Here is a 15,838-nt window from a genome sequence, read left to right as displayed (position 1 = left end):
AATATTCTCTGATTCTATATGGGTCTTACAATTTTTCCACTAAAAGATGCCTGGTTTCCTTGTCTCTTTGCTTAATAATGTGAGACTGTCATTACAGATCAACACCCTTTTAAATTTACCTTGGAGGGACAGACAGGGAGGTAGATCACTCATTAGAGAGCATGTTTGAAAGAAAGCAGACTAGACAACACAACTGCAAAGTTCCTCTGCAGCAGGAAGTTCACGTACTGAGGTTAGCCCAATAAGTTTAATAGTTAAGGAAAAACAGAGTGGGTATTTACTCACACACAATTTTATGAGAGGAACAACTGAAATGGCAGCGAGAAAAACACACTTTCTGGACAAACTGGTATTACATCACGTTAGTGGGCCACAAACTCTTTAAAAAAATAAATCTTTTGAGACATGAGAATGAAATCACATTTTAGCATGCTTTAAATAGCTGAAAGGCTCTTCAAAGCATACATTTTCAGCTATTGGCAAAGACAATGATTATCTCCTCATCTGGAAATTAAAAAGCATTTAGCAATAAGTTAAAGCTAGCCTACACGTAAGTGGGCTAAATACTAGTCAGAGATTCTTCCCTTTTCACATTTAAGATGATACTACAGTTCATCACTTCTGTAGCTTATTTGCTGTTGTGCAATGCCCCACCGAAGTTTCACATCTACTCTGCGAGAGAGAACAAGGGTAAACAGCTTTCTTTTAGGATAGTCACAAATGGTAAAAACAGTAGTATTTGTTTAATTAGATGTTTGCTGTTTATCACACACAAGAACTGTAAGCAGAGTCCATGAATTCTTCTGAGCAATATGAAACCTCCTGGTTCCATGCAAGTTCAATACTGCCTCTCTCTCTCTCTCTCTCTTTATTTCTCTCCTCCTCCTAGCTGCTGTTTTCCCCAGCCCAAGTTTCCAACTATTTTCATATGAAAGAAAGTTTTACTTTGTGACTGCTACCTGAGAGAGCCTGGCTCCAGGCTCACGTTGGCTTCAGGTACATCTTAGACCACAGGAAGCTGGATGTTTTTCTTTTGAGGCACTAGAAGTTAGGCTAAGAGTAAAAGTCAAGTTGCCCAAGAGTAATAGTCAAGTTGCCCAAAGCTAAAGGGACAAGTAGCTTTCATTGCCTTCTTATTTAAACAGCTGGCCAGCAAAGAAATCTTATTTTCCCTTTTTTTCCCTGAAATAGATTAAGTACATTTTGCAGTAACAGATTCCCCAGTCCTTCATTCACACAGCTGTAACCCTAATGTTTACTGTCCCATTTCACTTGAGTTTCCTCAACCTCAAGAGAGAAGTTAACAATGGATCTCTTCACATTCAGATACACACACAATCTTTTTTGTCTCTTAATTTTCAAGTTTATAGATGTCCTTTCACATTCTCAAGCTAAGCCAAGACAAGCTCAGTTCTATGATAACATTTTCATGTACCTCTCTTCAGAGAGAGAGCTGCTGCAGCTGAACAAGACAATTGCAGCATGCTAGTTATACTTGGATTTGATAAGCAGTTGGAAAGAGGAGAATAACCAGTTTTCTCATTTGTCTAATTTCAGACATTTAGAAAACCCCACTGTCAGCATCTTGAGTAAAAAATTGGTGACATCTTCAGACCCTAGTAAAACCACTTCTGCGTGTTAACTTGTTTAAATAAACACCCCCACCTCAAGTGACACAGTGGCCTGCAGTCTTCCTTGATCCATTCACAGAGCAAGAGTTATTTTTACTGAGTCAGTAATCATGCATTGTATTCCAGAGGAAATACTAGCCGGGTACCCCTGCTTGTAACTTCATGATCTGCGGCTCCCAAATCACGTTCCAGTGCTTCCTCTGAACTGCTTTTTGTTCTCCTGCTGTCAAGGTTAGTGGTAGCTGTATGGGGGCCAGAAGAACCATTTGCAGTTATTGTTGTATCACCATATGTCACAGTAAGGTCACCATCATTCAGAATAAAATCAGAATCCTCTTCTCGAAGCTGTTCCTGATTCTGAAGAAAAAAAAAAATAAATCTTTATACAGTGCACAGCACCTTTCTCTGCCCAGAACGTAACTGAAGAATTCACCTACATGTCAATACAGAAGAGATAATGTTCCACCTTAAGAAATGTTAAAAATAACCTTGAACCCAGTGTTTGCAAATCAGCTTACTGTTCCCTGTATAACTACTGCTACTGGGGAGAGTTGAGAGGGAGCTGAAGCCAAGAACTAGGTTATGGAACGGGTAACCCGGGATTTAGTAGCACTGGAAGTACACCAGAAGTACAGGAGATGAGTGCTACATATTGGGTTTTGCATGACAGTTTAGAAGGCAGTACAGGAGATCAAGCACAGTTGAGCCACTCCAGATACAGAATTGCATCTGTTGTTAGTTAGTCAAATTCATTAATAAACTTTTCGTGCAAGTCCATAAGAACTCAGAAAGCCCAAAATCTCTGTATTCAAGAATTCTTCAACACTTTTTTGTTACACATCAAGAACTAACAATATTTTTTCAAATTATCTCCTTACTTTTACCTATTCCTAAATAAAGAATTACTTGACCTAGTTCTTTGGCATGCTCCTGAGCCATAAAGGATGGATACAACAAAGTGCTTGCTCCGTAGTTTTGTAACTAGTTCTGATGGGTTTTCTTCTCAAAATCATTTAAGTGGCTCACAAAACCCTGTGAATTTATTTTGGCAGAGATGGAATGAAATATTTAGTCAGAGAATAGAAATTGCTAAAGTGCAATAAAGCACTTCATTTCTCTATCACAGCATAACAATTGTACCGTGCTCCACTCCTGTTTAACGAGGTAAAAGGCAAAATAACTGAATTGGTCAGAAAATGGGCTTTCTTCACATTTGAAGAAAATTCTAATCAGTGCTATAAGCTTGCTTTCTTGCAACAGAAAGCAATTATTTCCCCACATGAATGGCTCTGCCCTGCTTAGCAGGAGCTGCAATGTGTACCGCTGCTCCTTTGGCAGGCTGGACACAGATCAGGCTACGTCCTCAAAATGCATTATTTCCTTGCACTGCGGCAAAGGAAGGGGGGCACAGGCCATGTGAGATGGGATGTCTGTGATCAGTGTGAACAGAAAGCTCTGCCTCTACTGCAGAACAGGAGTTCAGGGCACTGGAGGTGGAAAATGCTGATTAACCTGTCCATGATGAAAAATGCAGCTCCTGACTAAATAAAACTTCCTGGGAAAGCTTCCTGTCATTATGTCAGAAAGATAATCAGACAAAATGAAGCAGCAGAAGCCTTTAGATGATACAGAATATATAACTAACAAGGACTAGAAGAGGTGTCAGGAGTTTGCCAAAATCAAGTAAAGAAATGGTGCAGTTCAGTGTTGGGTGCAAGACAAGCTCTACTTTGAAGGAATGCTAATTTCTTAGAACCTTTATGGCATCCAAATTTATCATTGGTTTTTTGTGACAGGGTTAGTCTGATAGAAAGCACAGTGTTCTCAAAGAGCAAATATGGGTTAGGACACTTGTTTTTTGATCACAAAGAAAACACTGACCTGCTAGCACCATCTTAAATAGAAAAAAAAAAGGGACAAATGAAGGGGTTCAGCTATAATTGGCAGAAACAGCCTTTGCAATCTTTTAATTGTTACCAAAAAAAAAAAAAAAAAAAAAAAAAAAAAAGGTCTGAGGAACAAGACCAAAATGATTAAAAGGGTCACAAAATAATCAGTTTAAGAAAATCTGGTATCTGTTGATATATTGTTTGGAAGAAGAGGCATTCAAATAAGGAAGAAAATCAGAAAAATGAGCAAGAAGTGGGAAATCTGTGACTGTTGACTGATTATGTTCTAAAAAGTCAAAGAAGCTGCTAAGGTCTATCACACATTCCCCTTCATGGTTTTTGCCCTTGGAGAGGCACCAAGGAGGGGAAGGCAGAGCTAACAGAGCACCAGAAAGTATTGCTGGACCAGGCCCACATGTGAAGTGACTGCAGCAGGCTCTCCTAGCACCTCCTGTCTCCACAATGCTATTGAGCAGTGAACCCCTGCAGCCACCTAGCAGATAAGAAACTGTAAGAACACACTACACTTGAGCTTCCCCAAAAGGCCGAGGTGCTCTTGGAAGCATGATACTGAAAGAGAGGGTCACTGGCTTTATACTATATGGCAGGTCCTGACTCAGTCTTTCTTGGTTTGTCTCATGATGCACTTACATGTACCTAAACATGATCAGTTCCAGAAAAAACACTGAGACTGAGCTTTCTCTCAAGGTAGTGAACAAACATTGCCTCGTACAAGCCAAAGTCCACTTATTTGTTTCCATTCTGAATAGTACTGCAAGCAGCGTGGATTTTATTTCCTATATTTCCCCAGAGAACACCCACGAAAAATCTCATGTACTATACAGTTTTACTGTGTTTGCAAACAAAGAGGATGGGTGAATAAACCTATCGTGCTCCATGCAGCATGAACAATTCGTTCAAGAAAGACAGGAAATGTATCCAAATAGATCCACAGAGACTTGAAATACTCCCAAGAATAACCCTGAACAGGCCTCTGCAATCCCCTACGGTTCTGTAGGAAAAGCTTCAATTCACTCAGAAAACACAGGTCTGAACGACACTGCTGAAAGTGACACACTAGAATGGCTCAAGACCTGAATCCAAATCTGCAAAAAAATGAATTCTGCTTTGATGTGCCGACCTTGAGGGACCTCTGCAGACTGTCCTCTTTGTGGTAAAAGCTGTTCCTGCTCCTAAGAATACATGCTGGAGATGTTTTTTATTATAAAAGCTTATTTAAATGGAGTAACTGCTCACAAAGCCAGTCTTTATTGCCTCCTAAGACAATGTTTAAAAAAGCACAAGCAAAGTACGATGCATGTGCAAAGTGCTGGCAGTTGTCACAAATGCTGCACACAACACGGGCACCACAGATAACAGAACTTGCATTAGAAGTTGCTTATCTTGTGGCTCCAAAATGAAAGCATCAAGTACCATGCATGCAAAATATATTTCAATTTAAACCTGATGCTCCGTTTAGTTTCTCTTTCTCAGCTGAATTTAAATTCAGCAAGGAAACGAAGTAATTTTTGCTATGAAGCTAGAACCACTGAGGAGGGGGAAGGGGGAAGCCTGGCTGAACAGTTTTCTTAGCCATTTTGAGAGTTATCTACTCCAAAGATTGCAAATCAAGTCTCTTCACTGGGCTTGCATATTCATAAATTACTTCAATTCTTTCTAGCTTCATACCAAGTTGTCATACTGTGTATGTGCAAGAAATACTTTTTTTTTTAAAGAGTGCAAGAGCCCCGAAACAAACAAACAAACAAACAACAACAAAGTATCCCCAGGAGGGCTTATTTCAGTTGAAATAAATGACTGATAGAACAGAAAATTACTAAAAGTTTCAAAGGACATTTCAAAGGAAAAAGCAAAATAACTGACCTACATCAGTTTGGTCATGCACTGAAGATAACACCAGAAGAGAAAAAAAGTGACTAAAATTATAATTTTCAAAATTTGAACTGCTAACTGCAGCACCTTTTCGTGCTTTAAATTCCAGCTTATCTGTCTGGGTTGGAAACAGCCCAGTGGCACAGCCTTAAAGCAGTGGGAGAATGTCAACAAGGAACAGTAACATCATCTCTGGAAAAAATCCACTGTACCTCACCCCTGTGGGCTGACTCAGAGCCTCACACATACTCCATGCAAATTGAGGCTTAGAGGATACAATCTCATGCTGAGGAGTAAGTTGTGGGTGGGCTGCATTGGAGGATTATTTGACTTTCAGACTTTTGAACCCCCCTTTGGCATTTAATTAAAAAGACCTACTCCCACTTGTGGAAGTGAGAGTGAATTCTAAGTAAGGTTGTGATAAAGTCAGAGAAGAAAAAAAAAACCTGAAACAAAAGCTAAAAACAATCTACAAATATACAGTCAGCATAGCCACATACTTATTGCTTTCTTCTCTATATAGATATCATAACTCAGACACGCACATGTAATGAGGTCCAGGATTTAACACTTGTTTGGGAAATATATTTTATGGCTATATTTTTGCAGACTTTTTTTTTTCTTGTTTAACTGACAATCTTCAGTCTTTATTTCTCACAGGTGTGCCATTTAATTATCCTGGAAATACCTCACAAAAGCACCATTCCAAGCAGTTTCTGTCCCCACAAAGACATGGCTGTCTTGGTTGCTTCACCTTCATTTAATAGAAAGGCAAAAAGATTCCACAGCTTATTAACCAGTAATGAAAAGTCATAGCCAAGTAGTGGAGCAAAGTCAGCCGTGTAAAAAAACAAAAAGACAAAGCAACTGCAGGGTTCAGAAACCTTGAAAAGAAGCTAGAAATAAACTTCAAAATCATATTCTTTCATAAGACAATTGCAACACTGCACTGAAATAGGAACAGGAAAGAGAATACAATAGGAAAGTTCCATATTATACACCTTAACAAAGTATACAACCTAACAAGCATTTTTAATGAAGGTAATGTCCTGTGTGTATCACAGAGCCAATCCATTAAACAGTAAGTTTCCACATCTGGTGGTAGCCAACAATGATGAGTAATGAGGGGAAAAAAAAAGAAGAAAAAGAGCCAACTCTAAGAAAATGAGAGTCAAAGCTTGCATGTTCATTCTGGTTAGACCCTCAGTTACTGGACAATTACTCTCATAAGATCATAAAAAGGCAGACATATGGGTAGTGCACAAGGGCTAATTGGTCTGATGGATGCCTTCCAACCCTTCCAATGCCTTCAAGACCTCCAGTGCCATTGCAAAGAAGGGAACTAGGCCGATTTCTTGCATTACTGTAGTTCCAAATGGGCAACAGGTACCTCAAAGTTCTTTGAAATTTTTCTATCGGGTACAACTAAGTTGCTAATGATACCCAGAAAGAAATGTGGGGAAGATTTCAAAGCTGCAATTAGAATTCGTCATTTTTAGGAAATTATTAATAGACAACTGGTCCAAGACTACTTGAGCATAGAGATACTAATATTCCAGAGAACCTGCAAATTTAAGAAGTCCCACATAGTACTATGGCTTTATGTACAAGCAGCCCATGAAAGGTTGTAGATTTCAGAAGCACTGTACAGATAAGAATGACAAGTATCAGGATCCTACAAGAATAATATGAGAAGAGAGCACTAATTATTGCAAGACATGGCTCAAAAGACAGTGTGGTGACCTGCTGGACTGAGAAAAGTAACTGATTAACAGTTTCTGAAATCTGATCTCAGATTTTGCAGTGGAAGCAATGAAGGGAAGTGCTACCAGGTTTTTTTCCAGCTGGGCAAATGTGTCAATGACATCCCTAAAAAGACCTCGAAGTTTAGCAGTAACAGGCAAAGAATCTTGTCCAAAAGCCTTGAGAAGGGACTGAATATTATGAAGTGATTCACTGAACTGGGTTATTGACTAGGCATGTAACTTCCCCATATCCTTAACTGTTATTTTTCTAATGTAGTATTTGAACAATAAGATAATTCCTGATCTCAAACACCACAAGCTTTTGCCTCAGAAGAGACAATCTTCAATCTTTTCTGCCTAGGAAAACCAGGACTTTCTTGCAGTATGTCTATCAGACCAGCTGAAACCAGGACATTACCTAAAAAGGAAAAACCACCAATTTGCTGAAGTTTAATACATAAAAAACAAAACCAAGAGGCATTGAATTGTTCTACTTACATCATAAACCTGGGGACTTGTCAGGCAGCGGGCTATCAGGCCACACCAGCTGGGCAGCGTTGTGGTCAACGGAGGGCCACTGTGAGTGAGAATTGGCTTTAAATAACTTTAGTAGTTAAGGAAAACACACCAGTGCTCAAAAACCACTACCGAAAATAAAGAGACAATTGTACATAAATGTGGTTCTGCCTTTGAACTGTGATATGCAATAATTGTACACAAAACACCCTCCCAACATTTTCCCCTTGATTGTTTCAAGGGCAGTTTCTTTACTCACTAATCTTCTGCAGGGACCACTAGCTAACTTTCTTCTTACAAGTTTCAAAGAGTTGTAATGTTTCTAGGTTCTGTGCTCTCAAGGAAAAAGGAGAAACCAAAGGTGCTTTAGTGCTGAGAGGTCCAAGGGTATTTCTCCTCTGAAGATGGGAGCATGGTGTCAAGGCTGCAAGCTATAGGCAGGAAGGTGACATTCCTGCATGGCTTAATATATGTTCATTCAACATCCTCAAAGCAATATAGCCACTTGATCTGCTGGTTACTGAGCCACAGAGGTGCAACCAGAGGTATTACCCTGGGGCAATGCTCACAGACATTTCTGCAGTGCACATATATTATCCACACAGAGCAAAAAAGGCAAAGGGAAAACTGTATGAACCATGTACCACACTGTCAAAAGAAAGCAGTGCTGCCTAGATGACACTGAGGGGACATGGGCGTGGGAAAGGAAAGTGTCTTTACCCCTGTTTTAAGATCTGTGCCCTGGTTAATCCACACTTTTCACATGGGTACTCCACACTGATGATATGCCTGAAAAAAACACCCAAGAGTCAAAATATGTGTCTCTGTTAAAAAGCAGCATGTTGATCTTGACTAGCACACGAATCAATCAATTTTAATTTAAATTCAAATGTATAAGTTGCAGGTATTCTAGTTACTTTCTTAGGCCTCTAAGCATGGAGAGAATCAAGTCCATTTGTAAATATAATAGTTTTCCTCCCAACCCATTAAGGTGCTTAGGGTAAAGATGGGGTTAAAAGGGGGCTGTTTTAGCAGAGAGCTATCCCTTCCCTTTAGCAGAGCCTGGCACAGCTGTTTACTCCAGCAGAGTTATGTTTCCTCCTTTCCTCCTTCCCTAAGAGTGTGGTTACACCCATTCCTGGAAAGAAACAAGCTCTTCACCCTCACACTAACCCAGGTTCCATCCTGCCCTGTGCCAGACAGGCAGCAACTCAGCCATGAAAAAACAAGCCCAGTTGAAGACATCTGCTACTTCATCAAAGTTGCGGTTGTCTCCATGTTCAGCAGTTGTGGGTGAACCCAGGGAACAGCCCACAACATAAAGTGACCTCTGCATTGCACAGGAGTGAAGTTCCCACTCAGCCATGTGTACAGAGCTCTGCAGGCAATAATGAGCTCTGGAGCACACTTTTCCATCACTTACTCCCATCTTTTTCAAGTTAAGCTCTCTTGCAAAGAGTGAATTTTGAGACAATCTGCCTTTCTACCCAGAAACCAAGTGAATGCACCAGCAAAAAAACCCCAAAACATATAGCCATGGATATAGAGGGGGCAATTCTAAAGGTCATCCCACAATTTAAGCCCACCCAGACAATGCTTGTCTGAATCCCTTCTTCCAACAGAAGGAGCAGACTTTTACTTCTACATACAGGAAGACAGTTCTGCCTCTCAATGTCAGTTTCCTTGGCACAAACTTCACGGAAACTTTTCCTAAATATTGCAAGTCACTACTAGAAAAAAAAAAAAAAGGGAGTGCACTGTCAGGATCCTTTAAGTTCCTGTGAAACAGGTAGTTTGGCTGTAATTTTCCTCCAGGCACTCCCCCTGCCTTGGCTGCAGCTGCTAGGGAGGGACTGTTCTCTGCAAGCATCAGCTGAGGGAAGTCAGCATTGCCAACTACTCCTTTCATCAGGCACATCCCTTTTGTAAAGGCAGGGGAAGAGGACAGCTCTGCTTCCTTCTTAAAAAGGCTAAAAAGAAGCAGTCAGCCACAGCCAGATCCTTTCATGATTTTAACACCAAAGTCTCTGTGGGGTTTTTTTGGGTTTGGTTTTTTTTTTTTTTTTTAATAATAAAAATTGACCTTGAGGCACTTTGAGGCCAGTCACCAGAATTTGAAGAGTTAACTTGGAATTACAAACATTTATGAATAATTAAAATGGCACATACACTCCCTTCTGTGCCTTGGGTCAGTACTACTGCATCTGGAAGCCTTGGTCACAAACAGATTTTATCCCAAAGATGCAAGTGCTATTAGGATCCAAACATTTTCAATGTGCTAGCTAGGTTTGCCTGGGTGTGAAAGCCTTGTGCACAAGGCATGGAAGGAAACTGTTGTGCCCCAACCAGTCCAGCAATTTCTCATCAATCAAAGGCCAAGACTTCAGTGAAAAGGCTCACATTGGAGCTACAAGAACATTAGGGCCCTATCTCTGGTCAGTGTGTGTATTTAGCTGCCCCAGAAATTACTAGGAATTCAGTATTAAAATTTCTTTGGGTGTCTAGGTGTGACTTGCCATGGCCACAAGATTATCTTTGCCATTTTCTGCTAAGTAACTCTAAGCTGTTGAAGAGGAGCAGCTGTGACATACTTAATGTGTCATAATTAATAGCATACTGATTAAGTTAAGTAGATTAAAAAAAAAAAAAAACCAAACCCACAAGCATGAAATACAGGACAGCTACACAAAAGTTGCTCAGGATCTTAAACAAGGTTATCTGAATAGTATAATAATAGCTTCAGAAGGGTTGTACTGTACTATACACACTCAGAGACACTCTGCTTTAACACCCATAGTACATTCTGGACATACTTAAGGAGATCAGCTGGATCTCATGTAGATTTTTAGTTCCAGAACTTCCTCTTTAGGAATCAACCACAGATTTTGGGACTTCATCACAAAAGCAGATGGCTCTGCAGAGCAATGAGTTGAGGCTTAGATATGTACAATGAACTGAAAACCTAGTTTGTGCTATTAGCATCATTGAAAATCAGCACAGACTAATAGAACTAATCAGAAATAGTTAATTGTCTGTCTTATTGTTTAGGAAGGTACTTCATCTCTGACTGGTTTCTGTCCTCCAGCAAGTGTCACACACCCTGCATTAGGGAAATGAAAGGTCTGACTGCTGAGCCAGTGAATTCAAGCTTCAGTTCCGTGCCTTGAGCTCATCAAATACTTGAGAGAGTCAAACAGGAGAAAGATCAAGTGCTTAAGGCTACATATGGGTACATGGAAAGGGAAAAAGTGAACATTTCATGCCTTGAAACGAAGCTGTGTTTTCAAAAGGATACTTATGATCAAAGCTGTACCACAGCCTGAAGAGCCAAGCGCTTTCCTGCTTTGTCCTGTTCCTTCGTGCAGAATCTTGGCCATCCTGGAAGTAAGATAAAAACATATTCAATTACTTCAGGCAGAAAAACGCAGAACTGTACACTCCAATAATTCATAATGTAATGTTCTGTCAAAAAAAAGAGGCCAAATTCAATACTGTACTTGAAATGCAGAAGAAAGCTGGTTAGAGACTTGCTGATACTGAGTTTACTTTCCCTAGAAAGACCAGAAACAGCTGCAGAGAACCAGGCTGTCTTCATTGCACTCATGTTACTTTAACAACTCCTCTACCACCAAGTTCCCTGGAGCCTAAAACCTTATCTCACTGTTAGTCTAGTAACAGATATGGAAATAACTTCCAAACTGACAAATAAGCCTTGTGATAGTCCAAGACTGATTCCTATTCATTGCTTGGTTGGCTTCCTTAATTCTAGGTCTAGGTCTAACTCTAGGTTTGATGGTTTTTTCTTAAGCATGTTGCTTCCTTCGAAGAGCAAGGGAAATTGCACTACCTGATAAATTCTTAGAAACCTGATGAAATATATCACATTTAAAAGAAATGTGCTTAACAGAGAATCCATGTAAAGATTACAATTGAGGGAGGTCATGCAAATCTCAGAAATGCTGGATCAACCTTGAAAGGGCTAACAGTGTTAAATATAATCTCTTAACTAGCAGTGCTGCAAATCATCACACCAGCTGGTCTGCAGCTGCATTTGTTTTTACTTTTGTTACTGTTTAGGGGTTGAGTGTTTTGCTTTGTGTTTTTGTTTTGTTGTTTGTTGTTTGGATGGGGGGAGGGGCATTAACTCTGGCCTCTGGCCATAAACAAACACAGGAAAACAAATGAATGCCTTGAATGAATCATCTTCCAAACTACTGGAAAAGAACAAGACAAGGATTACACTGTGTACTTCTGACCTGCAAAAAATCCGTGATCCACCAAGAGTTAAACCTAATACATTTTCACTCCCTCCCCTTCCCAAATGATATATTTTCTTTAACTGTGACATACTGCTAATCTTGGCTTGCTGAGAGAAAGATAAATCCAAAGGGAACTGACTAATGGACTATGTTAGCAATGCAATGCATGGCTAAAGAGGGAAACAAACGGGTAAGTTCTTTATGTTTGCATGGGAAAAAGCAAACATGATATTTCCACAGCAGACACTGAATGAGAGCAGAATACCCATGCTCTGTTCCCATTACAGCAATTCCTCAATTACTGAGGACAAGCTCAGTCTGAACTGGCCAAAGCCGTCTTTCCATGATACCACTTCCTAACCTTGGCTGTATGCAATAATTGTGGCCTTCTCTGTAACAGTTCTTTTGAGACCTGGACTTCTGGTTACTTCCAGATAGTTACAAAACAAAGTTCACCCTTGCTTGTAGCCAGCTCCACCATTTCAGCATCTATTTTGTGTGCTGGACACAGGCTTTTACAAAGAATATAGAGATGCCAAGTGCAGTGTCTGAAATGAAAGAGGTGCTTCCTGAGAAGGTATCTCTCACCTGTACAACATGTACCAGGAAAAGAAAGGATGGGGGGGAAACAGCCACCAAAAACCCCACAACAAACCAACCAACAAGAAAAAACCAAACCAACAAAAACAAAACAAAAAACAAAAACAACAACAAAAAAAAAACCAAAACCCAAAAAAACACCCCAAACAAACAACAACAACAAAAACAAACCAGACAAACAAAAACCCAAAGCCCCAAACGCACAAAAACAAAAAAGGCAGGAGAAACCACTATGAAAAAAGCTAATCCCAAATACATTCATCCATCTCTGACAAGCCTGAACACCAGCATCATCATACAACACTTGGTCCCTAAGCATCCCCTAGATCCAAAGTTACCTTGCTCAAGTAGGTTCCTACATAAGCAACCAGCTGTGCTGCTGATCTATCAGTGCCAAGCAGAACTCTGGGAGAATGGAAACTAAGATCTGGTCAGAGGAAACTCCCAGTTAAGCCTGAGGAATTTTTGAGTTGTTTTGTTTTTTCCAGACCTTTCATTCCTCCAGTGAATCTAGTTTATAGCTGAGCAAAACTGAAAATTCTGCTATGAACAACATTCCTCCAATGATCTTGTTTGCCAATAGCATATTTCAGGAGGAAAAAAAAGTCAACTCTTGGGTTGTTACTGATCATGGAAAGCTTCACTAAAGATTCACAGCAACAATTTGCTGAATACAAATGGCAATTTGCCCGTGCTCCTTCTGCCACACCCAGGTGATAGGTAGTCCAGGCAGGATCCAGCTGGCATGTGGTTTGGTATACAAGAGTCAAGATCAGATTAGCAAACCTAATCTTGGATTCTAACAAGCCCAAGGGCTAAAATTTGGTATCAGCTAAGGAAGGGGAGCCAGCAGTATTACCTCTGAACTGGGAAGAACAATTTGTGCAGTAGCATGCTGGGAGCAAGCACGTTGGGCAGGTGGGGGAAGAGGAAAGTACATTGTTATACAGAGTATTAGTAGATTTGGGGAGGTTTGTGATGCCTTACGTATACGCAAAAATGTGACCATGACAGCATTAAACCCAGAATCACTGAATGTTTTTCAGTGGGCATTACTTGAATGTTACAAAGCAAAATCCCCTACTGACTTGCCAGCTAGGACAGAAAGGTTTTATCCATGCATGCAACTTCTGCAGTTTTCTATTGTCTTAGTTATAAAACAAGATCAGCCTAATAGAGAAGTTATGTAATTACTTACTCCTTGTAAGACTTGAAAGCTGTCATTAGTAGGTGGAGGATCCTGATCTGGGTCAACCCCAACCCTACAGAAACATTAGGAAAACAAAGCAAGTGGTGTTACTGAGGGCTGCAAATGCTGTAAGTTTGGCAGAATGCATTTTAAAAGCACTTTAAGCACCCAGCAAAGCTGCATCAGAGAGGTTATAAGAACAGATTGAAGAAGAGCTGTCCATTACTCCACTGCAGTTACACAGATATAACCAAGATACATTTTCACTCAAGAAACTGCTTTAACTCTAGGTCACCATCAACATCTACTGCTTACCTTTGTTGCCAATTTTTTTAGAACAATGGAAAATACTATTTTTGCCTTAAAAAGTGGATGGCATCCTCTTCAGTGGAGAGTATCCCTTGTATTCAGCAGGAAGAAAACAGAAACTAAGGATAAAGCCCAGCCTAAATATTTCCCCAGCAAATAACTGCCAGATAAATCTGAGAATGACTGAAATACACGATTTTAAAAAGACACACACACTCCATGTGTTAAAGCACTATGGGAAGCAAAAAAAAATTTTATAAAGTGTCATAACATTAATTTGCTGCAAGTTTCATTCACCTAACACAACATAACCACAGTGAACTAGCACGTGGCCTGTAGTCCAGCCCTCCATCTGAGTGAGGAAGGGTTTGTGTAATGAGGGTGTTGACAGAACAATATGTTAAGAAGAAACTGTCTACTCACTTTTGCATAGTTAGAAAGCATCTTATTACTGAACCATCCTTGCAAACAGGGCTCCTATCCAAGAATGGCATTTAATCCTTGTAATTATGTTCAGGTTTTTCTGGTCTGGTTTGGGGGTAGACTGGACTTGTCTATTTTATATCCTATTCATGTCCTGATCTCTGTCATTTCTTGTAGAACCTAAGCCTCCAACCTCAAAAGTCAGATAAGATTCTCAGTCTCAAATGTGCTGTGTTTCAGTTCCACCATGTCACATAGTAAGTGTGGGGAAACACATGTAACAGCCATTTCAAACAATAAGATTTTGTTAACATTGTCACTTCTACTCTCTTAGAAGGGACTGAGCTGGTTTGGTGCAATGTCCTTGTTACTCAGACTTTTTGTCAGCTAATCATTTGATAGCCATGGTGTTTATGCACCAGCCCTAAGAATCACCAGAAGCCAAGAGAACCTTGCTGCTCAGACCATATCATTGGTTTGTCCCAGGGACATCATGCTTGGATCAAATAAAAAGAGAACACTTTCAAATAGCTTCCAGGGCAGCATCTTTGATAGAATAATAGAAGAAGAAAAGTTTAAAGTCATCCTTGTGGACTCACAGCCATCTCAAGGCCTCACATGAATTAATGTAGTTCAGAGAAAATCCAGAAGGCTGCTCTGCAGCAGCCTCATAAAACTAGTGCTGACCCAGTCCTTTGCTTGGATTTTTTTTTTCTTTTTTTCTAAGCATCTTGTTCTTTCCTCATTACTTCCTTTTTCCATATATAGAGTCGTCTCGAACTTTAGGCACATTTAGCCTGCAAATTCCTTGGCACTGACCAGCCTCTGAAAAGCTTCACCAGTTTAAGGGAATGTTGGATAGACAGATTGAGTACTGGATTGTAACACATGCTAAAATAAAACAGCACACACAAGAGCTCTGAGAGCTCACAAGGGCTGAAGTGTTGCTGCCTTGGCTATCAGTACATAAGAACAGGCTTTGGCAGGGAAACTGGGTTCTAATGCAGAAAGCTGACAAACAACACCAGGAAACCAACTCAGTACAGAAATATATGTATATACATAAGAGTATGCATAAGTGCACATGAAAAGAAAAGAAAAATACTTGTGGCTTTCCAAACTGCACGAGGGGGAAGGTGCAATGTGCTATGCAAAGCAACCAGGCTCAGGTTGGCTGCGTAGCTGACAGTGTGAACGGGGAGTTCAAGAAGTTTGTTCCAGAAGATGAACATAGCTCACATTCCCCAAATAGTTTTTACTCCCTGGGCTACCTATTCACTTCACAGCATGTAAGAGAACCAAACAATTCAGTGTCTCAGCTTTTACTTGACTTACAAGGTTGTGCATTTGTTTTGAGAATTTTAACTGCCCTTAGGCAGAGAAA

General features: G+C 40.1%; 1 protein-coding gene across 4 annotated transcripts in view; it reads right to left on the bottom strand.

Annotated features, from left to right (window-relative positions):
• Positions 1–219: 219 nt before the first annotated feature.
• The window catches only part of SLC9A7 (solute carrier family 9 member A7), a 69,127-nt gene continuing 53,508 nt past the window's right edge, over positions 220–15,838 (bottom strand). For 3 of the 4 annotated variants that reach the window (XM_059839424.1, XM_059839425.1, XM_059839423.1), the window contains 4 exons: positions 13,732–13,795; positions 10,970–11,052; positions 7,657–7,762; positions 220–1,988 (listed from right to left, as the gene is read on the bottom strand). In XM_059839424.1, the coding sequence (XP_059695407.1) occupies positions 1,740–1,988; positions 7,657–7,762; positions 10,970–11,052; positions 13,732–13,795 (502 nt within the window). In that variant the 3' untranslated portion in view covers positions 220–1,739. Of the gene's footprint in view, positions 1,989–7,656; positions 7,763–8,404; positions 8,464–10,937; positions 11,053–13,731; positions 13,796–15,838 lie in introns of those variants that run through there. The other variant, XM_059839426.1, reaches the window with a different exon arrangement.

This window comes from Haemorhous mexicanus, chromosome 2 (genome assembly GCF_027477595.1).
Source record: "Haemorhous mexicanus isolate bHaeMex1 chromosome 2, bHaeMex1.pri, whole genome shotgun sequence".
Lineage (NCBI taxonomy): Eukaryota > Metazoa > Chordata > Aves > Passeriformes > Fringillidae > Haemorhous > Haemorhous mexicanus.
Note: the sequence above shows the minus strand (reverse complement) of the source record. Positions and strands in the feature narration are given on the sequence as shown.